This window comes from Sus scrofa, chromosome 17 (genome assembly GCF_054392235.1).
Source record: "Sus scrofa isolate SSC_HxYL_T2T_F1_AM1 chromosome 17, Sscrofa_HxYL_maternal_Yorkshire_Landrace_v2.0, whole genome shotgun sequence".
Lineage (NCBI taxonomy): Eukaryota > Metazoa > Chordata > Mammalia > Artiodactyla > Suidae > Sus > Sus scrofa.
In genome coordinates, this window is record NC_139399.1 from 59,414,988 (window position 1) to 59,440,525 (window position 25,538).

The 25,538-nt window shown below is 50.6% G+C and overlaps 1 protein-coding gene and 1 long non-coding RNA gene across 3 annotated transcripts in view; one reads left to right on the top strand and one right to left on the bottom strand.

Moving 5' to 3' along the window:
* Positions 1-14,267, top strand: LOC110257429 (uncharacterized). The gene is made up of 4 exons (XR_002340004.2): positions 1-112; positions 11,359-11,620; positions 12,558-12,628; positions 14,080-14,267. It is a non-coding gene; the product is annotated as an uncharacterized LOC110257429 (long non-coding RNA).
* The window catches only part of PEDS1 (plasmanylethanolamine desaturase 1), a 23,884-nt gene continuing 5,276 nt past the window's right edge, over positions 6,931-25,538 (bottom strand). Inside the window, exons 2-6 of one of the 2 annotated variants that reach the window (NM_001205093.2) lie at positions 23,098-23,217; positions 13,683-13,774; positions 12,121-12,265; positions 10,276-10,488; positions 6,931-8,361 (exon numbers count right to left, since the gene is read on the bottom strand). In NM_001205093.2, coding sequence (NP_001192022.1) covers positions 8,240-8,361; positions 10,276-10,488; positions 12,121-12,265; positions 13,683-13,774; positions 23,098-23,217 — 692 coding nt within the window. In that variant the 3' untranslated portion in view covers positions 6,931-8,239. The remainder of the gene's footprint in view (positions 8,362-10,275; positions 10,489-12,120; positions 12,266-13,682; positions 13,775-23,097; positions 23,218-25,538) is intronic. The other variant, XM_005673004.4, reaches the window with a different exon arrangement.

Below are 25,538 nucleotides of genomic sequence, written 5' to 3' on the forward strand. Positions count from 1 at the left end.
GTAGAGGCTCCGCCCCCTCCCCGGAGGTCGCCGCCAGACCTTAGAGCTGCATTATTTCTGTCGCCTGTACTCCCTTCGGTCTCTGCGCTTGAGCTGGTGGTAGCTTCAGCGGGTGAGGATGAGAGTCTTGTTTTATTGGATTCGTGGGAATATTAAAATGGCTAATAGAACTGAAGAATTTAGAAAAAGACTTGGCACAGAGCGAGTGGTATATAAATATTAGTTGCTGCCATTATTAGTTTTTATTTTTATTTTTTATAGTTGCTACCATTATTATTATTTTTACTGTTATCATTTCCTCAGTGACTCCTGCTAAGTAGCTATCATCTCGACATTTGTCATCTGTGGAAACAGACTCGGTGGAGTAGGATGGCTTTCCCAGGGTCATGTAATAAGCAGTAAAATCAGGTTTGGAAGCCAGTTCATTCAACTATGGGGCACTTGATATTTCCTCTATGGTGAGGGAGCTGAAGCCTGGGAAGTTTTAAGCAAAACTTAAGCGGGTTTGCATTTTTACAAAGTGCAGCCTGGCTGCCTCAAGGAAATTGAATTGGGTGGCAGCAAGACTGGAGGTGAAGAGTCCAGAGTGGAGGTGTGTTGGACACTGTTGACTGCCAGATCAGTCATGTCTTTCCATTCTCACGGAAGCCTGGTTTTGTTTAGGAGGCAGAAGGTCCAGTTTCCAGGTATGATCCCAAGCCAGTCACAGGCACTGCCATTTCTTTTTGCCAGTGATTGGTCCAGGGGTGTGCCTGTGATCTAGTTTTTTCTAGCCAGTGAGTTGGGGAGGAGCCATATTTGGAAAATTTCCTTCTTCTAATAATAGCTAGGGAGGAAGCCTTTTCTGTCCCCTTTCCTCCTTCATACAATATGAGGTTGTGATGGCTGGAGCTGTGGCATTTATGAAGACACCATGAGGCACAAGCCTGAGGTTGAAAAGCTGACATCCCAAAGATGCCAGCGCAGAAAGAGGGCAAGAACTAAGCAGGACCTTGATAATGTAGTTGAACAGCTGAATGAATCCTGGGCTGCCCAAGACATGAAATAATAACTGTCTTTATTGCTTAAGCTGCTCTTAAAGGTAAGTTGTTATCTACAGCCAAGGAAACTAGCACAGTGTTCCAGGAAAGAGATATATGAACTTGGACTGTTTCACAGCATTCACTCAAAAACACGGTGCTCAGCAGGGTGGGAAAACATCCAGGCAGTTTGGGGATCTCTGACCAGATATATTCAAAGTGTAAAAATTGCAATATACTTTACAGGACCTACGATATTATTTTTTAGCACAATACTTCTCAAACTCTAATGTGCACGGGAATCACTAGCAATCTTGTTAAAATGCAGACTCAGTGGGGGTGAGGGGTGCTGAGATGCTACATTTCTAACAGCCTCCTAGGGAATGCCGATGCTGAGGCACAGACCACACTTTGAGTAGCAAGGTTGTGGATAACATTATAAAGTTTTCTGTTTATATTTCCAATCGATAGTTAAGGAAAAAAGCCCAACCTCATGCTATAGCTTTTATACTACAAAGTACAGAAAGTAAAGCTGTTGACAGGAAAGGGTTGTGGGCACTCACAAGACGGAGGGAGGGATCTGTGCAGGATGGGGTGTGTGACACACTTGCTGGTAGCATTTCATAGTACATTCACGGAGTTATGTCTGATGTGTAATATTAAGGTATTTAGTTTGCTGTGGTTGCTAAAACACACAATCAAAAAAATGGAGTTTCCGTGTGGCTCAGCAGGTTAAAGATCTGACATTGTCCATGCAGTGGCTCGGGTTGCTGTGGTGGCACAGGTTTGATCCCTGGCCTGGGAACTTCTGCATGCTGCAGTTTCAGAAAAAAAAAAAAAAAAAAGGATGGGAGTGGGTGGATAGAGAGTTATGGTACAGTTCATTTACTCATATATATATATATATATATATATATTTTTTTTTTTTTTGTCTTTTTGCTATTTCTTGGGCTGCTCCCGAGGCATATGGAGGTTCCCAGGCTAGGGGTCTAATTGGAGCTGTAGCCGCCAGCCTACGCCAGAGCCACAGCAACGCGGGATCCGAGCCGCATCTGCAACCTACACCACAGCTCACGGCAACGCTGGATCATTAACCCACTGAGCAAGCGCAGGGACCGAACCCGAAACCTCATGGTTCCTAGTCGGATTCATTAACCACTGCGCCACGACGGGAACTCCCATTTACTCCTATATTGATGGACATCTGGGTCATTTCCACTGACTTCTTCCTATACAGTTTGTTTCTGTAATGTCTGAATTTTGTGTCATCTGTTATTTTTTGTGGTCAAGGAAAAAGGAGTAAAAACCAGGGATCTGGGGTGGGAGAAAAACCAAAAGGATGAGTTTCCTTAACGTATAAAGATCCCTTGTGTCTCAGTAAGATAAAAAGATCCTGAAGTTCCCTGGTGGCCTAGTGGGTTAAGGACCTGGCATTGTCATTGCTGTGGCATGGGTTTGATCCCTGGCCCAGGAACTTCTGCATGCAATGGGCTTGGCCAAAAAAAAAAAAAAAAAAAAAAAAAAAAAAAATTAAAAGAAAAATCCAAAAGGAAAGATGACAACCATAAAAGACATTTATGGAGCATTTAGTATGTTCCAAGAACATTGTGTTTTGCCTATGTAAATTCATTTAATCTTCGCAACTACCCTATCTTATGGATGAGGAAATTTGAGAGGTGGAAAGATTAAGTAACTCACTTGTACGTGGCAGAGCTGGGATTTGAACCTGAAGCTCTTAACCACTACTGTCCTGCCTCCCAAGAAAAATAAGAAAAGGACCTGTACAGAGTAAAGAAATGGGGTAAGATACCCAATTTCACTCAACATACTGTATTTCAGTGATTCTAAGATGCAAATTTTTACCTTCAAAGATCTCTAAAATCAGTTTGCATCTTACAATCAATGATACCTTGATTCAATGAAATAAAGTAAGAGAAATGCAAATTAAAACCACTTATCAGATTGGCAAAGAACAAAACACTTGATAACACTCTGTGTTGGCAAGGGTGTGGGGAAACTGGTACTCTCAAAAGTTCTGAGAGTTTAAATGGGCACAGCCTTAGTGGCATGAGCTCTCAAACGTCACCCATGGACATCCTTGACCCAGCAGTCCTGTTTCTAGGACATGACCCCTCAGGGCTACTGGCCTCTAGGAACAAAGACTTAAGTTCTCTGATGCACACAATGGCAGCTTGTATTACACTAAACTGAAAATGACCTCAGAATTAGAGGATAGATGAGTTAAAAAAAAAAAAAAAAAAAAGGCCCATCCTGAAGTTAGAATGCTATACAGCTGTAAGAAGGAATTAGGAAATATTGATATAACAGTTTCCAAAACATAGTGAATGAAAAAAGGCAAGGTGCAGAACTGTATATGTAATTTTCTACCTATTTTGTGAAAAGAGTGGGCACGGTCATGCCTCTGTGTCTATATAAGGGACTTGCAAGGGTCTTGTCCTCTGGGGAGAACTGAGGGCTCGGGGGGCACATGAGTGAGGAGCAATTTACCCTTCACTCTAGACCTGGAGTTGGCAGATTTTTTTTTTTTTTCCATAAAGGGCAAGATAGTAAATACTTTAGGGGAGTTCCCGTTGTGGTGCAGCAGAAGCGAATCTGACTAGGAAAACCATGAGGTTTCGGGTTCAACTCCTGGCCTCACTCAGTGGGTTAAGGATCCGGTGTTGCCATGAGCTGTGGTGTAGGTCACAGATGCGGCTCAGATCTGGTGCTGCTCTGGCTGTGGTGTAGGCCAGCGGTTGCAGCTCCGATTGGACCCCTAGCCAGGGAACTTCCATATGCCACAGGTGCGGCCCTAAAAAGCAAAAAAAGAAGAAAACCAGCCATAGATAATGTGAGTGGGTTTGGCTATGTGCCAGTAGAACTTGATGACTGACACTGAATTTGAATGTCACATGTTAGGAAATATTCTTTTCCCTCCCACCATTAAAAAATGCTCGTGGGGACAGTAGAAAAATAGGCACACTGGATTTGTCCCCCTGGAGACAGTCAGCTGACCCTTGTATTGTTTATTATTCTTTACCTTATGCATGCATTACCTATTATAATGTTTAAGAGGGTAGCTTGAGGAGTTCACATTGTGGCACAACAGGATCGGTGGTGCCTTGGGAGCGGTGGAATGCAGGTTTGATCCCCGGTCCCCCACAGTGGGTTAAGGATGGGGCATTGCTGCAGCTACGGCTTAGGTTGCAGCTACTGCTCGGATCTGATCCCTGCCCCGGGAACTCCACATGCCTCGGGGCGGCCAAAAAAGAAAAAACAAAAAGGTTGAAAGTTTTAGGTTTATCAAAAGAGGGTGGGGCTGATATTGGGAGTAGGGGCCCAGGCCAGACTCCCTATAAGAAGTCAGCGCAGAGGGGGATGCGTGACTTTTTCCAGTGGAGCTGGAAACCCCTGTTTGCTCTGCATGACCACCTGCCCCACTCCACCGCCAGATAGCAGCACAAATCCACCTGACATCAGGCCATCCCTGCACCACCTGGGACGTTGTGGGCAGAAGTCACCTGAATACCTGTTTTTATTTTGCCCAGGGTATATTTTAAAAATGGAGCATTTAAAAAATTTGGATTTCTTTTTTCTTTTTCTTTTTTTTTGTCTTTTTGCCTTTTCTAGGGCTGCTCCTGCGGCATATGGAGGTTCCCAGGCTAGGGGTCTATTGGAGCTGTTGCTGCTGGCCTACACCAGAGACACAGCAATGCGGGATCCAAGCCACGTCTGCAACCTACACCACAACTCATGGCAACGCTGGATCCCCAACCCACTGAGCAAGGCTAGGGATCTAACTGAACCCGCTAGTCGGATTCATTAACCACTGAGCCACGATGGGAACTCCCTAGAAAGTCTGGATTTCTGTCTCCTCTTTCATCAACTGATGTGAGTAGTAGCTGCCCTTTTGGGGTCTGATGCCTCCAGGGCATCCCAGCTCTCAGTGTCAGCTGCTGTTTCTCATCCAGCGCCTGCCTCTGCATCCTCCTTCCTCCTGTGGGGAGGCAGGCTCGGGTGAAAGCTTCAAACGTGCAGGGTCAGATCAGGGCTCAGATTCCAGCCCTGCCACCTACCATGGACAGTCTGTGCCTCAGTTTCCTTATCTGCAAACGGGACTAGGTGTGCTCCCCTCTCAGAGCTTTGGGGACTGCTTGATGGGACCCACACATGCTGCTCTCCACAGTCTGGCCTGTGCTAAGGGTTCAGTAGGTATGAGTCAGCATTTCCCACTGCCTGGCCCTCAAGAGGTACTTTTTGGAACACTGCCATCTCACAAGTGACCCCAACTTTCCCACACCTGCCACAAAACATTTCTCCTTTTTTTTTTTTTTTTTTTCTTTTAGGGCTATACCTGCATCATATGGAAGTTCCCAGGCTAGGGATCCAATTGGAGCTGCAGCCACCGGTCTGTGCCACACCAGAGCGACTTGGGATCCAGCAGCTTGTGGCAACGTGGGATCCTTAACCTGCTGAGGGAGGCCAGGGATTGAACCCACATCCTTAAGGACACTGTGTTGGGTGTCCTGCTGAGCCACAACAGGAACTCTTTCTGTCTTGTTTTTTTGAAACTCAATAAATTTTATTATATTTATAGTTGTACAACGATCATCATAATCCAAAGTATTTTTCCAGCCCTTGGGATTCAGGAGCGGTGAGGTAGTTGAGTGTGAGGCCTGGCTCTGCCTTACTTGCTGTGTGGTCTTAGGCAAGTCACTTCACCTCTCTGGACTCAGGCTGTTTTTTCTTGTTGGCTTTTGGGGAACTAACATGTTGGTAGGGCCTAGAAAACACCCCCAGCAGTGTCTGAAAACAGGAAGGCAACTCCTGCAGCCTCAAGGCTGCTTATTTTGACTCTGCCGAGTTTGGCTGTCTGCCCCACCCCACTGTAGACATCTCAGTCCTTGGCCAATCAGATCCCTTCACCATCCCCTGCCCTCCCAAACCCCAAGATGGTTAGTTCAGGGTAGGCACATGACCCAATCCAGGCCAGTAAGAGCCTGCCTTGGGGCTTTTGCTGCAGCTGCTGGGAAAGGAGACTTTTTTTCTACTGAGATGCTGAACTGGCCCATTGTCAAATCTCAACTCAGAAAAACAGAGCTAGACAGAGACCTAGTTCTGATGAATCATGTGAGCCTTTGGGTCCTGCCAAATCTTAAGTCAGAAACACCTCCTTTCAATTATGAGCTAATAAAATTATTTTAGCTATTAATTTTTGCTTAAGTTATAGTTTCTGTCATTCAGAGTTGATGAATTCTATCTGTGACTCCTCTAAAGTGTCTTTTATTGGAGTCCCCTGGTGGCCTAGCAGTTAAGGGTCTGGCATTGTCACTTCTGCAACACAGACTTGATTCCTGGCCCAGTAACGTCTGCATGCTATGGGTGTGGCCCAAAGCAGAAAACTTAATGTTATTTCTCTGTCCCTTCCAGGTTTTTGTTTTCCCATTTAATAGTGTGGAACCTTTTTAGCCCAGACTAGATATTAACTGCAATGCCTGTGTGTTCACTGCTGAATCCCAGTGCCTGGTATAAACGGAGGTGCCTTTTATTTGTTCCATAAGTACATGAACAAGATACTCATATGTTTAAAATGTCCTGTCTTCCCACTTGCCTCCATCGGTGAGGTTCCATATAATTAGTTTCTATTTTTCAGACCTCATCTTTCATTTTCCCCTTGCTCACTCCAGTCCAGCCACACTTTCTCTTAAAGGGCCCTTATACTTGTTGTCCAACCAGGAGGGCTTTCCCCTCATTCTTTCCCCAGCTGGTTCCATCTCCTCCTCCAGGTCTCAGCCCAAATGTCACCTCCTCAGAGAGGCCCTCCCTGACCGCCCTGCCAAAGCAGCCCCATCCTACTTTTCCAATGTAATTGCAAGCTGTTTGATTTTCTTTACAAATCACCATCTGAATGTCCATGTGCATTTATTTATGTTTATTGTCTCTCTCCCCAGGAGGTCCACTCCACCAGGTTAAGTGCTTGTTTGTTCCCTTCTGTGCCCCGTGTCCAGGGCAGCTCCTGGCACACACCACGTGCCAATAAACATTTGCTGAAGGAATTCAACAGTAGGGGTCAGCCTTCATTACTCTACCATCATGATCTCCTGAATGAAAAACATTTCTCACCAAATCATGAGTCCCCTCCAGAAGCGTTTGGAGTAGATGTCAGCATTGATTGTTTCAGATGACAAAGCCTCCATCCTTCGCCCAGGCTTGGGGTGGGGCCTCACCCTCCAGGTTCCTGACTCCCACACCCCCAGCCAACCAGGAAACACGAGGCAGCTGAGGTTAAGTAGACTCTTGCTGCTTTGTTATAAATATATTATGTACATCCAAAACATGACATTAAAATATTACTCCGTGTTACAGAAAAGATATTAAGGCTTTCTATTATTTACATTAAACAAGCAAGCACCTTTAAAAAAAAAAAAAAACAAAACGAAGAGCCCCACCTTTCCTTCTCTGACATACCCCTGGCCAGAGGGGACACTGTGTCTCCTCCCCAGTGACCAAGACCCTTTGAAGGGGCTGTGCCCTCTGAATACATACTCTGATTAGAATTATCAGCTCTGGCTGGAATCACATGGACAGATGGGGGAGAGGGGAGGTTCAGCCTTGATCAGGAAATTCTGGCCTCTCTGGCTGGCTGCCCCCAGACCCTTGCTGCCCTCTGCCATCCTCGGGCGGACACGCTAGGCTGAAGGGAGTGACTGTCACTGTCTACTCATCCAGGCCTTCAGGGTCAGCTTGCAGGGCCACAGCAGGGTGATGCTCCAGGAAAAGAGTTGTGCCTGGGGGCTCCTTGACTACTGAGGGCAGACACAGAGGAACAGGTAAGTTGACTCAATGCCCCAATACCAGCCACACTTCTGGGCTGCCCAGTGGTGGTGGGAGTGTGGGGAATTGATGAGCTTTTCCTCAATCCCAGGGATGGCTGGCAGGGCTCCTTTTTTTTTTTTTTTTTTTTTTTTGCAGAGTCAGGCTTGGCAGACAGAACAGCTCAGGTGGCTGGGGAGGGGCCAAGGAAAAAAAATGAAAGAAAATGAAAAAACCAGTGGCTCAAGTATTCTCTGTCACAAGGGGTGGGCTGGGGGTGCCTGGGCCCAGCCCAGGAGATGTCCTCTCCACCTAGAGGGGCCAGTGCAAGGAGGCTGGAATTTGGCAGATGGCTTCGGTTTAGGGGAGCTGGGGAAGGTTGGCAATAAGGTGGCGGCACAGACGACTTATTTAATCTTCTGTGCCCATTTCATGTCGTCCGCCCGAGGCTTCTCGCCTGTCAGGCCTTGGATGATGTCTTCTAGGCGTCGCCAGAAGCCCATCTTCTCCAGAGGGTAGTTGAGCCAGCCTGCAGTGGAAACAGGGCAGGGGGTGGGGGAAGGGGTGAATGGAAGAGCAGCAGTAAGAGGATGTAGAGAGAGTTGGCCCTGCTTGGATGGGTGACAAGGACTGATCAAGGAACCTAGGGACCAGAGCTTCCCACAATGGACTTGGGGGCTTCTCAGACATGCCTTCATCCCCTCATCACTTTCTTATTGAACGCTTACTATATGCCAGGTATGGAGGCGGTGTTTCTTATTATTTGTCTGTATTGCCACCTTGCCCAGGAAGCCTGTCCTGACTACCACTTAGCATTCCAGGACTGTCACATCATCCTTTTATTTCTTTATAGTCTTTGTGATAAATTGTAATCATTTTCATTAACTCATCACTTCCGAGTTTTGTGTTGGTTTCTCTCCCTAACTCCCAACTAGAATGTCAGCTTGAACAGCAGAACCCCGTGCTCTTTCACTGTGGATCTCAGTGCCTGGAATGATGCCGGCACACAGGAGGTGCTCCGTGAAGACTGCTCATAATCTTATTTAACCCGTATCACAGCCTCCACTTGAACCTTGAAGTAGATACTATCGTTACTCTCATTTTCCACATGAGAAGACTGAGGCTTGCAGGGGTGTCTCCCAGTTAGGACATGGCCAAACCAAGACTATCCCAGTCCTGGAGCAGTTAAATGATCTCCTAAACAGCCTAAATTTGAACGCCTCCACTGGCGCCTTAAAAACATGACTGTAGGATGTACAAAATATTTTTCGTGCCTGTCAGTTCTGCTTCCAGAAAGGGAAAAAAAGAAACAATCAAACTAACAAAAAACCCAAACCAACCCCAATCCCACAGCCCCGCCAAACCAGTAGCTGTAGCTTACTGAATACCTACTATGTGCCAAGCCTTTGCATCTGCATTCACACCCCAGCCCTGGGAAGTGGTCTGTGGGGGAGGTGGCTGTAGCCTCAACTTGTGGATGAGAAAAGTGGTAACCAGGGAGGCTTGTGAGCCTCCGAAAGTTACATGTGGAAGAGCGGAGAGCTGAACCCAAGCTGGCCTGACTTAACAGCATCTATGCAATACTTAAGCTTAAAAAGATCTCAAGCTGGCCCTGGAAAACCTGCCCGCCTTGCCTCACCTCACAGGCACTGGCCTGTTAATGACCAATGGCGTATTCCTCCCTCACACCAGATATGATCTGGCCTCAGGGCCTTTGCACTTGCTTTTCCCTCTGCCTGGACTCATTTGTCCCTATTTATCTGCAGGGCCCTTCCCACAGTTTTTTCAGATTTCTGACCTCCTTTACAAATAGCTACGCCCTCCTCCCCAACGACCGCCCTTCATCCCGTTTCCCCCCCCAGAATTCTCCACCTGGACTGTCACCTCTCCTGCCCTCAAATAAACCATATGTGTTCCTGCCTCAAGGCCCTTGCACCTACTGCTCCTGCTGCCTGGAGCGCTCTTCCTCCAGATCTCTCCCTTCAGTTCCAATGTCACCTTCTCAGTGAGGCCTTCCCTGACCTCCCTATTTAAAGGGTAAAGCTCCCCCATTTCCCGCTCTTACCCTCTGCTTTATTTCCCTCCATAGCAGTTAGGACCATCAGATGTAGTGCTTATTTTAGGCAGGGATCTTGGCCTCTCTTGTTCAGTGCTATGGCACATAGTAGGTGCTCAATAAGTATTTTCTGGGTGGACAGGTGGTTGGAACCACAACTCTGTGAAGAGGGTATGTGTGTGTGTGTGTCTGGTTTCCTGCTGTGTCCTCGGCACATAGAAGAGTGCGTGGCACATAGTAGGTACTCAAGAAATAGGTGTTCGGAGAGAACATTCCTGTAGGGCAAGGACTGTACAACCTCCCATTGTGACCTCTGCCACCGACTCTAAGGATGGAGCTGAAGTCGGAGTGGGGGGTGGCCCATTCCATGCCACCCTACAGCCGCACCTGTGGTGATGCAGAAGTAGGTCTCGTGGGGTGAGACATGGTGGATGCGATGATGTTTACGGGGCAGGATGACATGCCAGTCCTGCAGGAGGATGACCCAGCTCGGCAGCCCAAAGTATGTGTGCGACCACTTGTGGATCTGATTGGTGAAGGTGACAAAGATGACCAGGCAGAAGATGAAGCATTCCCAGGGGTACAGCTGCTCCAGGGCTTCTGCAGGGTGGGAAGAGGGTGCATCCAGCCGTCATACAGGGCGGGGCCCACTGCCAGCCTGGCCCTCAGCACTTGCCCCTGGGCAGCTCCCTTCCCAGGACGGCATCCGGGCCTCCTTCCATCTTCCCATAGGGCCCGGGCAGTCTCAGACTCCCCTTTGGGCCCCAGTTTCCCCTTTTGCTCAGTGGGCAGAAAATGGAATAAGCATAAGTAATAGTTAAGAATGTGAGGCAGGAGTTCCCATCACGGCTCAGTGGAAATGAATCTGACTAGCATCCATGAGGATGCAGGTTTGATCCCTGGTCTTGCTCAGTGGGTTCTGGCGTTGCCATGAGCTGTGAGGTAGGTCAAATATGCGGCTTGGATCTGGCGTCACTGTGGCTGTGGTGTAGGCCAGCAGCTGCCGTCCAATTCGCTCTCCCTAGCCTGGGAACTTCCATAGGCCATGAGTGCGGTCCTAAAAACACCAAAAAAAAAAAGAATGTGAGGCAGAGCTGGGTTCAGATTCCTGCTCTGACATTTCTTGACTGTATGAACTTGGGACAGCGACTATGGCTTTAAGTCTCAACTTCCTCATCAATAAAATGGGAATCACATTTTTTCCAGATTCCCTAGCAGCAAAGCCTGTGATAAGGCACATGAGTTATCTGATGGGAGGAGGGGAAGGATCCGCTCTTCTGGAAAAACGTCTGAGGGCGGAAAGCAGGACAGGGCAGGGCAAGAGTTAAGCAAAGATGAGGTTGGGGGAAGTCTTGTCTCAGCCTGATCCTGGGAATGGGGGTTTTGAAACGTTGCTGACTCCACAGAGTTAGTCCCACTCAGAGGCAAGGGGGCTGGTCTTTTGTAGACTTTTCTTGTCATTGGCTTCAGGCTTATCCCAAGGAGAGACAGGACCTGCCTGGCAGTTCTCAGAAGGGGCAGCTGGGAGCTCACAGCAGCCGCCACTCACAGCTGCTGGGGCAGAGGATGCGGGTAGGGCGCCACAGCACCCACACCATCACACCCTCATCGCAGCTCCCCGAGGTGGGGGTGCTCTGAGCAACAGCAAGGTGTCAAGTTCTTAAAAGAAGCCCGCACAGAGGAAGACGGGTCTCCCATCTTCCCGCCGCCGTCCTCTGACCTGACACACAAGGTAAGTGAGGCTCGGAGAACTGGACTGACTTGCTTTACTTTAGGACGTTCCCTCCCCCAGACAAGCAGGGCGGAGATCTGAATCCAGGACAGAGTTCGCAGGCACAGGGAGGCAGTGCCAATGGGTAAGGCGGCCCGGTGTAGGGGAGCAGGGGGTACTGGGGAGGGGGCAAATTGGAGCACGTGCATTGTGTCTAAGGGGGGCTTCTGCAGCCCAGCTCTGGCCCAGTGCAGCCAAGTGGGAACAAGGACTCAGGGAGGCCAGACTGGGACTGTACAAGAGAAGCTGGAGATACAGAGCTTTTATGTCAAGTATCCTAATTTCAGTTAGGGAGCATCTAACTAAGAATTATTACAATACTGTGACCCCCCCTACCCCTAACTAAGAATTATTACAATATTGTGACCCCCCCCGCCCCCAGTGTGCACACACACCACAAGAGGCCCATGGGGGCGTGCTGTGTGTCTGGCCCCGATGGCTCCCTGGAGGCCGATGCTCACCTGGGCTCTGGGTGCGGAACTTGTAGGCCATGTTTAACAGTGGCAGGAGCGTCACCAGGCAGTTGTCCCCATTGGTCTCGATGAAGTCATGCCTTGTAATGGCTGTTGGGTCGATGTGATGCTCTCGGAAGGGTCGGATGAAAGCCTGGGTGGGATGGGAGGCAGGGGTACATCCAACCAGTCAGCCTGGGGTGGTCAGCCACTCTCCACGACCTCCTCCGCCCGGGCTCACCTCCTTGCTTTGGGGTGCTGGAGCATGCCTCCATGTACAGGCCCCACCCAGCCTTCGGGGTCTGGGTCTAGTAACTTTAGCAGAAGAGGGGTCGAAATGACCTGGTGGGGACCTTGGGATGGTACTGCCCCCCGTGGGCCTCAATTTCCCCATCTGGGCTATGAGGGTTCTTGGTGACAATCTCTGCTCTCCTTTCCTACCCTAGGACACTTGAGGAGGCTCCTCACAGTGGCAGGCAGGACCCTCTATTTCTTCCCAGCATCCAGGCCCCTCCTGGTAACAGCCCCTTCTCTCTCTCTTTTTGCCTTTTTATCCTTTATGGCCGCACCTTCGGCATATGGAGGCTCCAAGGCTAGGGGTCAAATCAAAGCTACAGCTGCCAGCCTACACCAAAGCCACAGACAGCAATGCCAGATCTGAGCCGTGTCTGCAACCTACGCTACAGCTCACGGCAACGCCAGATCCTTAGCCCACTGAGCAAGGCCAGGGATCAAACCTGCATCCTTATGGATACTAGTTGGGTTCATTAACCACTGAGCCACGAGGGGAACGCCCCCTCTTCTCTTAGTACAAGCTGTTCCAATGAGGCTGACCCCTCCACCCCCTAGTTCTGAGTGAGTGTGACCCTGGCCTGCACAGAGCATCCCATCCCTCTGGCCACAGTGAGTGGCTAAAGGTGAGCATGTGACTCAAGCTGGGCCAGTGGGAATAAGCCATAGGCCTTTGGCCATAATTATGGGAAAAGGGAGTTCTACTGGGGATGCTGAGCTGGGAGGATAGACGCCTGGGAGCTGCGAGCCATCTTAGCCCCCTTTCCAGGGGAAAGAATACATGAGCGTGAAGCCAGGAGGGAGGAAAGCAGAGACAGACACGGAGAGGGGCTGAGTTCAAAGAATCCGGTCGGTCCGCCCTACTGGACCCAACCATGCTCTAATTTGGCTCTACCCCTAAAATTTTCAGTACATGAATCAGTACCTTTCTTTGGTTAAGTCTGTACAGATTTTCTACCACAATCAAAAAAGTCTGACTGACACAAGATGAAGTTCATTGAAGACAGCGAGTTGCAGGGCAGGCAAAGACCAAGATGTAGTGTGGCCCCCAAATTCAAGGGGTTCTGGTTAGGCGGACACGTATCAAAGCTGACTGTCCCACACCTGATGCCTTTGCTTCCAGAAAATCTCAGGGGATTCTTGTTCTGGTCTTGGAGGAGGGGCACAGAGGTCAGGCTGGAGTGATGACTCCCATCGTTCAGACAGGGCAACAGAGGCTCAGGGACTCACCCAAGGTCAGAGAGCCTGACCTTGTCCTTGGGCTGGGTCAATATACGCACCTTCCCCACAATGGGCAGTTCCACGGAGCCCCAGGTGTCGGCTCCCCAGTGCACCAGGCCAGACAAGAAGTCAGCAATGAGCGCCCCTGCAACTGTGGACACGAGGAGGGTGAGCTGGGGGGCAGGGGGGCAGGGGGACATCCCTGCCCACTCCCTACCCCAAATCAGGAAGTTGCTCCCTCCCTGGCTCGCTCACTCACTCATCTGTTAGGGGAGAGGGTGTCCCTTCTCTCCTTGGAACACTTCCTCCCTTAGGATGGAGCCTCAGATGTAACACTCCCGGCCTCAAGCTGCCCCTTTACTTGCTCTTCCCCAGGGGAGGTGTGGGGCCCCATCTGCTTGGCGGGTCAGGAGAGAGTAAGGGGCCTGCTGAGACCCTCCCGTCCTTTCCTTATAGGAAGAGCTGACCCCTTTGGGCTCCCAATGGCCCCACGGGGGAAGCCCACTCTGCTCCAGCGCTGCTGGTGACTAGATGGAAACATCCTGGGGTTTGATGTCAGGAAGTACCTTCGGTCCAAACAGAAGACATGCCCCACCCCTGACCCTAGCTTTGATCAACAATAAATGTGATATTTTGGCTTCTAGCAGCCTTTTTCTTGTCTTTGTTCTGAATTTGTTCAAAACTGGAATGCAGTCCCTCAGAAACCTCTAAACCATTCACTCACTTAAGGGTTTGGTACCATAGAAAGGTTAAGTGCTGTTACATCTGGACTCACATTCCAGCTGTCACTCACTAGCTGTGTGACCTTGGGCATGTTACTTAACCTCTCTGCGCCTGTTTTCTATAGATGGTTGGAATGATGATGATTAAAAAAACCCATAGCAACTGCAATTTATTGAGCACTTTCTCAGTGCCAGACACAAGGGCTTTACATGCTTGATCTTAACGAATTCTCACATTCTGTTAGAAGTTGGTGCCGTTTTTATAGAGGCGGAAACTGAGGCTTGGGGAACAGAAATAACTAGGAGTTCCTGTCATGGAGCAGTGGAAATGAATCCGACTAGGAGCCACAAGGTTAGGGGTTTAATCCCCAGCCTCGCTAGCCTGGGAACTTCCATATGCGGCAGGTGCGGTCCTAAAAAGCAATAAAATAAAATAAAAATAAAGGAGTTCCTGTCATGGCTCAGTGGTTAACGAATCTGACTAGGAACCATGAGGTTGTGGGTTCGATCCCTGGCCTCGCTCAGTGGGTTAAGGATCTAACATTGCTGTGGCTCTGGCGTAGGCCGGCAGCTATAGCTCCGATTCAACCCATAGCCTGGGAAGCTCCACGGGTGTGGCCCTAAAAAGGACAAAAAGACAAAAAAAAAAAAAAAAAAAAGAACAGAAATAACTAGACTGAGGTCACATAGCTGGCAAGTGGCAGAGCTGGGCTCTTAACCTGCCTTGAGGTCCAAATCCAACACATCAGGATGCACTGCCACCCCGTCCACATGGGGAAACCAAGGCAGAGTGGCCAGCAAACTGCCCAGGGTGACACCCCAGTGCCATCCCGTCTCGCTCCCCTCCCTCTGCATCTCAGCCCTACTTGCATATTCTCTTTCCTTTGCACCCCCTTACATGCCTCTGGGTCTCTGCATTTGCTCTTCACTCTGCTAGAACATTCTTTTCCAAGATGTAGCACAGCTCACTCCCTCGCTTCTTTCAAATCTCTCTGCCTCAAAGGTCCTCCAGGGACACCTGATCTAAAACTGTAACTACCTCCATCTTCCAGCGTCTTCTACCTCCTATCTTTCTTCTCCAAGCACCTATCACCCTGGACTTCATTTCTGTTTGTTTCCCCCAACAAGGGCATCAGCTTCATGAAGTCAGGGATTTTAGTCTTTCCTTTACAGCTGCATCCCAGATCCCAGCCCATAATATGGTTCAGTAAACATTTGTTGAGCACCGCAAGCCCTCAATACATATTACTGCTGTTTTTCAGTTATTCAGTCTCTCAAGCAACATTCTCTGAGGACCTACTACTGTGTGCTAAGCTCTAGAGCCAGAGATGCCTCAGACATAGAGCTCATATCATTGGGACAAAGAGATAGGAGGGGGAGAGCTGTAAACAAACACACAAAACAAATGCAGACCACTGGGTCACGTGACTTCAGGGCACACCCTCTCAAGTTTAGTTTCTCATTGCAAACTGGCTGTCCAAGGTCTGGCGGGGCCGTTTAAGGGTTCTTTGAGGGGCACCCTACCCCCTCCCTGAAGATCTCCAAGGGGCTGACTCCTTCTCAGCCTTCTAGCTCAGGACCAATGTCACCTGCCACCCCCCCACCCCAGCCATCCTCCCAGGCAGGTGATCTTGGTCACATCTCCCTGCTTTATTTCTTGATAGCACTTGTTACTATCCGAGGTGGCCTTATTTATTTTCCCTGCTTCTAGGATGAGGAAAGGGGCTCAGAGTTGAACTACCACCCTGGTCCCATGGCTTGGAAGTGGCAGCCATGGGATGGGGAGTGGTGGGTCTACCAGCCTCCAAAACCAGTAGCGCTTCATGCCTTTAGACTGTGCTCAGTAGGTCTAGAGGCATTAATAGAGTGCCTGCTGCATACTACAAGATGCTATGCACACACTGCCTCATGTCTACCAGGAAGGACTAGAGGCACTGTGGCCAAGAGCTAAGGAGGAGCTAGATCAATGAGTCAAGGGCCTCCCCTGTTGCTACCACATTGCTGTGTGACCCTGGGCAAGCCCACTCTGGGCCTCAGCATCTTCACTTGCACAGCAAAGGGTCAGCTGAGGTGCCTCTTGGCCCCCTGTCCCAACTGCTCTAAGGGTGCCCCTAAATGCTGCCTTTAAGAGAATGCAGCCCCCCAGTAGGCCCCTTCAATTTCCCTTCCCACCCCTGTTCCATGGAACCACTGATCTGCTTCCCATAATCATAGATTGGATTTGTCAATTCTAGAACTTCATATAAATGGATTCGTACAGTATGTGCTCTTTTGGACCTAGATTCCTTCACAAGCATAATGTTTCTAGAGTTATCCATGTGTGTATTTAGGAGTTCACCCTTTTTACTGCTGAGTCATAGCCCCGGTCTGGAGGTACCACAGTACATTTATCTGTTCTGCTGTCAGACGACTAGGTTGTTTCTAGGTTTGGGCTGTTATGATTTAGGCTCCTGTGCCTGTTTATTCATAAACCTGTGTGAAGACACAGGCCCTCATCCTCTCTGGGTAAAGACTGCAGCTATCTACCTATTTCTCCATCCATTAAACTTATTTTTTTACCTATTTATTACCTGTTTTTACTTGACATTTATTGAGTACGTATAGTTACCAGGCCCTGTGCCAGCACCTTAAATGTGTTCTCTCTCTTAATCCCGACACTGCACCAAGGCCAGTCTTAAGCCGGTTACACATCTTATGTCCTTAACGGTCCTAAGCATTTAATCCGTACAGATGATAACAATGATAATAAAAACAACATTAGAAAAACAACGTTTTGTGATCATGGTTAACACTGGAGCCCTTCTTGTACGCTGGGTGCTTTGTCAAAGTTGTTAAAAAGTGCATTATTGGGAGTGAAACTCCCCACAGCTTAACTATGGGCTGTGCACAGTGACTTCTCTCCAAGGAGAACACAGTAGGGAAGGGGAAGGGGAGAAGCCGTACAGTGCAGGAACTGGACTAACACCACTTGGGCCAGGGGGTCAAGGTTGACATCACAGTGGGAATGATGCTATGCTAGGACATACCCTTGCTACAGTGTGATGAAAATGGCACTTGACTTCGAAGCTCTTCCTCCCCGAGCCACATAACCCACTAAGAAAAACGCTAAGCAAGTTCTACTAGAGGGCAGCGTACAAAATACCAGCACTCCTCAAAACTGTCAACAACACTGAAAACAAGAAAAGTATTAGCTGAGTCACAGCTAAGGAGCCTCAAGGGATATGACAACTAAACATGATATGGAATCCTGGACGGGATCCTGGAATAGATAAAGGACATCAGCTAAAAACTAAGGACATCTGAATAAACTATGGACTTCAGTTTATAATAACGTATCCATATTGGTGTATTAACTGTAACAAATACATGATACTAATACAAAATGTTAACAATAGGGGAAGGGAGTTCCGTTGTGGCCCAGGGGAAACAAATATTATTCCCGTCGTGGCTCAGCAGTTAATGAACATGACAAGGATCCATGAGGATGTGAGTTTGATCCCTGGCCTTGCTCAGTGGGTTAAGGATCCGGCGTTGCCGTGAGCTGTGCTGTAGGTCACAGACGCGGCTTGGATCCTGGGTTGCTGTGATTGTGGTGTAGGCCGGCAGCTGTAGCTCCGATTTGACCCCGAGCCTGGGAACTGCCACATGCCATGGGTACGGCCCTAGAAAGCAGGAAAAAAAAAGGGGGGGGGGAGTTGGGGGCAGAGGATATATGGGAACTCACAGTACTATTTGTTCAAGTTCTAGAAATGGACTGGGGACTTGGGATTGGTATATTCACACTACTGTATATGGAATGGCTGGTCAACGGAGAGCTGCTGTAGAGCACAGGAACTCCACCCAATATTCTATAATAACCTATATGGGGAGTTCCCGTCGTGGCGCAGTGGTTAACGAATCCGACTAGGAACCATGAGGTTGCGGGTTCAGTCCCTGCCTTTGCTCAGTGGGTTAACGATCCGGCGTTGCCGTGAGCTGTGGTGTAGGTTGCAGACGCGGCTCGGATCCCGCGTTGCTGTGGCTCTGGTGTAGGCCAGTGGTTACAGCTCCGATTCGACCCCTATCCTGGGAACCTCCATATGCTGTGGGAGCGGCCTAAGAAATAGAAAAAAGACAAAAAACAAAAAGCAAACAAAAAAAAACCTATATGGGAAAAGAATATGAAAAAAAAAAAAGGATAGGTGTCTGTGTATCACCGAATCACTCTATTGGACAGAAGAAATTATCACAACATTGTAAATCAACTCTAATTCAATAAAACTAAAAAAATAAAGCTGTTCTAGGAAGTTAAGTCAATTTTTAAAAAATGTCTACTGTCTCATGTCCTGTGCTATGGCGATGGGCTCGAGCACATCCCACCTTCCGGAGGAGGAGGTGAGACCAGGCAGGTAAGCGCCCCACTCAACCCCCTGGCCGGGAAAGGCCTCTGGGGCTGGCAGGGCTGCTGGGGCGGGGCTGAGACCATGGCAAGGGCCACTTATGTCCAGCTCTGGGAAATGGGTATTAATGGCACTTACTTCATTACCACAATCGGTTAATAACAATGGGCTAATGCAGGTCCTTAGGACAAAGGAAGTGCTCCCCAAATGTAGCCGCAGTTAATAGTTAAACATTGCTCCCCTCTCCAGGCCTCAGCTGTGTCATCTATCAAACGACCCGGGTGAGCACGGAGGGATGTAGGCTTCAGGCAGATGTCAGGATTATTTTTGGAGAGGAGCCTTCTCTGACTCAGTGACAAAATGGCTCTGTGATCTCAAGCAGCAACCCCAGGCCTCCAGTTCACGGAATCTTTAATGAAGGTAGGGGTGGCAGAGGCAGGCACACAGAGGCTTCTTTGTCCTGGCGCTGGTGGCAGAACCCAGTGGCTGCCTCACCCTGGGAGTGGTCTGGGCCTGGTTACCAGTCCGCCTGCAGGGCACTGGAAGAGGACTCACCAGGCGACCTTGAGACAGTCCCTGGGCCCCCTGGGGCCTCCATCTCCTCATAGGCCCCCCAGCTGGGGCTTCTTTGCCCCTGCCCACCTCATTCCCTGATGTGGAGACAGAGAGAGGGGCCGAGACAGAGCAGAAGCTGCTGAGGGCTGGGCCATACGGAGTTCTGGGGCCAAATCCTGTCTTTACCACCTTTTAGCTCAAATCCTGTGGAGACTCTTCACCTGATCTGTGGGACGAGCTATGACCCGAGGCCCTGTGACTGCTCAGCTCATTGCTGACCTCTGTACTCGCTGTGACTCTCTGCTGGAACTCTCTTCCCTCTGTCTTTCTGTCAGAAAACTCCTACTCACTCCTTGCAACACCAGCTCACAACCCCTGACACTTTTCCTTCACTTGCCCCAGGTGCAGTAAACAGCTCAGGGCTCCCGGGCCATTCATCTGTCACTCATTCACTGTGGCAACACTGTCCTTGTCGGGGTCGCTAATGACCTCCATGTGGCCCAATCCATGGGTCCCCCTCAGTGCCTCTCCTTGCTGGTCTGTTCGGTGGTGGCTCCTGGTTGACCCCCCAAGTCTTCTGGAAACATAAGCTCCTTTTAGCTTGTGCAACTCTGCCTGGTTCACCTTCCACCCGTTTGGCTGGCTCTTCCTCCTCTTCCCGCCTGGAAGCAGGGAAGGCCTCAGCCTCCTCTGGGGTTTGCACAGCTGAGTTTGCACAGGGCTTGGGGTGGGGTCTCCGCCAGCACCTGGGCTTCAAACACCATCTCGACTCCCAGGACGCCCAGATTTTTATCTCCAGCTTCCTTCCCTGATGTCAGACTCTGATCTCCAATTTCTGGACACCTCCCCAGGGCCCTCAGGCAGGCTCCTCCAACCCTGTCCCAGCCACCACCTAGGCCACAGACCCCTCTTTCCTCTCACCTCCACAGTCACACTGGAGGCTCACCTATCACAGCTCACCCGGAGTTTGATGACTTTCCACCACCTCCACTGCCCTCCTGGGGTCTGGGCCACCATCTTCACCTCCTCTCTGGCCCTTCCTGCCCCTTCCATCCTCCCTGCAGGTCAGATGATGTCTGGGAAATTGGGAAACTCACCAATGGCTTCTCATGGCCTGTAGAATAAACCCCAAGTCCAGACTACAGCCTTCAAGGTTCTACACGACACCCGCCCCCACAGTGCCTCTGAGCTGCTGCCAGCTCCTTCTCCTTTCATGAATTTTCTCCAGCCACACTGGCCTCCTCTCTATCCTCCAAATGCCCAGGGTTCACAGCGGCCTCAAAGCCTCTGCACTTGCCACTCCTCTGCCTGGGATGCCCTGCACAGAGGTAACTGTTTGCCAGCATCCCCCTCACCCCCCCGCCACCTCCTTCAGGCCTCTACACAAATGTCCCCTTCTCCAGAGTGGGCTTCCCTGACCTCTTACCTCAACTCTTCCTTGCCAATTCCCTTATCTTGACTTTGCTTCCTGGCATTTTGTCGTCTGTGTTTATTTACTGGGCACCTTTTCAGGGCTTCCCGCTCCCTTGGTTTCTGGGGCCTGGCAGGGGCACCAGAACCTCTGGGGAGATGGCACCAGGCTGGGGGTGGGCTCTTTAGGCTGGCACGGTGCCCTTACTTCTTGCATGTCAACACACAAATCAGGGCAGCTATTTAAATCGATTAGGAGCTGTGCAAACACCACTATCAGCGGACTGTCTGCTCTTATCAGCCAGAAGGCAAAGGTGTGGGATGGAGAGCAGGTGTCTCATGCAGGTGAGAGAGCTCCTGGCCCAGAGCTGGAAGCTGTGGTCCCAACTGCCTGGAATGCCCAACCTCCTGGCTTGCAAACACAAACCTGGGCTCTGGTACTGCTGACCCTTTGCCCAGCCTGGGCCCACTGCCTGGAACACGCCCTCCTCCCAGAGCTGACTGCAGCCTGTGCAGTAACCCCAGATTCTGCGGCTGCCTGGGGAAGGCCAATGGCCTCTCAGAAGACGGTGATGAGAACCTACTCACTAGGCTACCACCAAGAGTTAAAAGGGCCCAGCATGGGGCTTGCCCAAGGCGCCCAGTCAGGAAGTGGCATGGCTGGGAGTTGAACCTGGGTCTGTAGGGGCCCAGACCCACATGGCGCATCAGGGCTCACACTGTCTGCATCCCCGCCCTTGAATGTGGTGCTCTGAGGCAGAGAGGGTGGAGGTGCAGGTCCTTCTCCCCTTGGGTGGAGGGGGGCATGCTTGGTTCCTGTGGGCAGGGTGCAGGTTCCCCAGCACTGGATGGGTTAATCCCCAGTCCAGACCCAGATGGCTCAATTAACTGGCCTGAGCACTACTGGCTTCGGCGCCAGAATGCTTTTAATGACACTGTGGAAGCTGAACACTTAGGGCGGGCCAGGTGGACCAAGGGCACAGCTGCCCCTCAGCCTGGGAGCCCAGGGTGGGGGAGGGGATGAGTGTCCAGCATAGGGGGTGGGGGGCGGTGTGAGGAGAGGAAAGAACTCAGTCGCCCCAGGACCTGGGAGTGGAGACAGGGAAATAAGAACTATGCTGTGCTTTCTGGTGTGAGGTGTGACTCTGGTCAGTCCCTTCTCTGAGCCTCTCGGTCTCCTCATCTGGAAAATGATAACTGCAAAATCTACCTCCCTGCCTATGGGGAGGTGGGGACTGACCAATGGAAAACACCCAGCAGGCACTAACGCTCTGCAGCGTGCTCATTCATTCACTCATTCACTGATTCAATAAATATTTACCAAGCACCTTGTGTGAGGCCTTGTGCTGGGGACACAGCAGCGAATAAACAAAAATCTCTACTCTCAGGGATTTGAGTGGGAGGAGACAGATAATCAAGAAAGAGGCAATACACTGGAGAAGGGTCAGGGGTGGTATGTGGCAGGGCTGCTATTTTTTTTTTTTTTTTTTTTTGTCTTTTTAGGGCTATACCTGCGGCATATGGAAGTTCGCAGGCTAGGGATTCAATTGGAGCTGCAGCTGGCGGCCTACACCAGAGCCACAGCAACGCCAGATCCCAGCCATGTCTGCCACCTACACCACAGTTCACGGCCACACCAGATCCTTAACCTACTGAGCAAGGCCAGGGATCGAACCTGCATCCTCGTGGTTACTAGTCTGACTCGTTTCTGCTGAGCCACAATGGGAACTTCCAGGGCTGCTATTTTTGAGGGAAGCCCTCTTTGAGGAAGTGACCTGGATGAGGCAGTGAACACCACGAATGTCTGTGGGAAGAGAGTTCCAGGCACAGGAAGAGCATGTGCAAAGGCCCTGAGCTAATGGGTGCGCCAGAGGAGAGGAAGGAAATGATGCGAAGAGAAACTGGGGCCAGGCCATGCCGAGGAGCTGGTGTTTTACTCTAAGAATACGGGCAACAACAGGCGAGTGGTACGACCTCATGGAGGATCTAACAGGATCCTCCCAGCTGCCTGTCGAGAGTGGATGGGGTGGGGGCAGACCAGGGAGGAGGCTTCCGCCACAGTCCAGGCGGGAGAGGATGGCGCTGGGCCGGGGCTGGGATGATGGAGGTGGAGGGTAATGGACCCTGGAGGCGTTTTGAAAGTAAATAGCCAAGAGTACTTGCTGCCGGCTGGGATACGGAATGGAAGAGGAGGAGAGGAACTGAGGTTTCTGGCCCAAGTGACAAGGACAGAGGTGTCAGCGACTGAGATGAGACGCAGGGTTCCCATCATACCCTGGGCCCTATTTATGTCCTCACATGCGCACACACCCTTGTGGGTGTGTAAGTCGCCATCCATGGCACAGACCCTAGGTCAGTCCCTGGCCCCGGGGCAAACCAGGGCAGGCAACAGGGCTGTGGGCACTCACCGACACCCAGCATTACAAGGGGCGTGTGCTCCCAGCGGGCCAGCAGCAGGAGGTGGACCATGTTGTGAGCGATGAGGCTAAAGCAGAGGATCACACTGCACCACTCCTGGAAGCGCTTGCCTGCAGGGAGAGGAGGTGAGAGGTGAGTGCAGGCCGCGTGGCAAAGGCTGAGGGATGGAGCTTTAAAGCCAGGCAGAGCTGGGCTCATGGGGCATCTCTGACTATGTTCCGTGAGTCTACAGTGTTAACCACAGGCTGAACTGAGGGACTGCCTACCCATTTCACAGATGAATATCACTGAGGCCCCGAGAAGGGGAAGGCCTGCCCAAGGTCATACACTCAGTGCCGGCTATGTTAAACCGAGTGTGAACATAGGGCCCTGTGCACCGGTCACAAGCCCACAAAGCTGGCCTTGCATATGCCGCATTCTTTGGCAGACAGAACCCGCATGCCAGCCTCCCGGGTCTCTCTAGAGACACCTCAAAGAATCTGAATGAGCTTCTTTTTAAAATCCCATCACCCATCCCCTTTCACAGGTAATTATTTGGAGGTAGAGGCTATAAACGGTTTTTAATCCTGGGGGTTCAGACCCCACCCAATCTCCATGAGGCAGGGCTCTAGCCAATGAGTCAGGAAATCAGGAGAACCGGGCCTTGGTGATCATTTCTGGAGCTCCTGCCACAGGGAGAAGAGGCAGTACTGAGCAGGCTCTCAAACTTTTATCCCCCCTGGCTGCGCCTGTAGCATGGGAAGTTCTCAGGCCAGGGATGAAACCTGTGCTTCAGCAGTAACTAGAGCCACAGCAGTGACAAATGTCAGTTCCTTAACCCAGAGCCACCAGGAAACTCCGAAAGGGTTAAACTCCAGAGGCCAGGCAGGTGATTTGAAGGAGTGAGGTGGGCTGGGTGGGACAGTGGGACACCAAGCACCTGTTCTCTTTCTAAAGCAGCAACGCTGGATCCTTTAACCCACTGGGCTGGGCCAGGATTGAATCAGCATCTGCAGCAACCCAAGCTGCTGCAGTCGGATTCCTTTTTTTTTGCTTATTAGGGCTGCACCCAAGGCATACGGAGGTTCCCAGGCTAGGGGTCTAATCAGAGCTACAGCTGCCAGCCTACAGCACAGCCACAGCAATGTCAGATCTGAGTCGCATCTGCAACCTACACCATAGCTCATGTCAACGCCAGATCCTTAACCCACTGAGCGAGGCCAGGGATTGAACCTTCAACCTCACGTTTCCTAGTCAGATTTGTTTCCACTGAGCCATGACGGGAACTTAACCCACCGTGCCACAGAGGGAACTCTGTCTTTTCCTGTAATTGTAAACTAAAATTTACAAAAGCAGAAGGAAATAAAAACACCATGTGGGTGACACAATGTGTGACAGGGTCCCTGGAAATACTGTTTCCTCAGGCAGACAGTCCCAAGGACCCTCAACCTGGAACCTCCACCTCCAGGAAGCCAACCATGATGCCTCCTTTGACCCCCGGAGTCCCTCAACCCAGGACTCATCATGGGGACTGTCACTGCCTGTATAATGCCTATCTCCCCTAAATGCAAACTCAGGAGGCCCAGGACCATGCCTAGCCTGCTCACCAGGGCTCTGGCACACAGCCGGTACTCAAAAAATCCTTGTGTGATGAGCAAATTGCCAACCACGATCCTAAAGAAAAGTGCCAGGCTTTGTCTCTGGGAGCCCCTCACTGAAGCACCAAGGGGAGGAAATATGAGGCGACCCATTGTTCCTGACAGGGCAACAGGCTCAGAGAGAGAAAGGGCCTTGCCCAGGCTACACAGCAGCAGACTGCGCCCTAAGCCAGGAGCAGAACAGCTGCCTTGTGAAAAGGCCAAGGCTCAGAGCGGCGAAGGGACATTCCCTGGGCCCAGAAAGGGCTAGGATCCCAACAGCAACACAGTGGCAGATGCGGAAGCCCTTTCCTTCCCACTCTGCAGTCAGGGGCCGTTTCCCTTGGGCCACGAGGCCCTGGCCCCCCCACCCCCAGTGGTCCCCACGTGGGCTCACAACGATCAGGCCCAGAAGGGCCTTCCCTTTTGTGGTTTCTGCTTGTGGCCAGGACCTGTGGTTCAGAAGCAGGAAGCCAGGATGGGTAGTGGTATGGGACCCATCTGCTGTCCCCTGCCTATAGGGACAGCCACATGATCAAATAACAGTAACAACAACAATGGCTTCCACCCACTGAGACCTCTTACGGGATGGGGTATAGGAGGTAGGACACGTCTGAGAGGCTGCAGACCTGCTCCTTCTGTCATATTATACTCTCAGTTTAAAAAAAATTAGCTACATTTAAAAAACCCCCACTAAATTCCTATCTTCCTGCTTCCTTTGAGAATACAGGGCTCGGCCACCCCTGGCCTGAGCAGCTGTGGCTCCCATCAGACAGCGCAAGAGCTCCCAGTTCACCCCACTCCTTTCCCCTTCC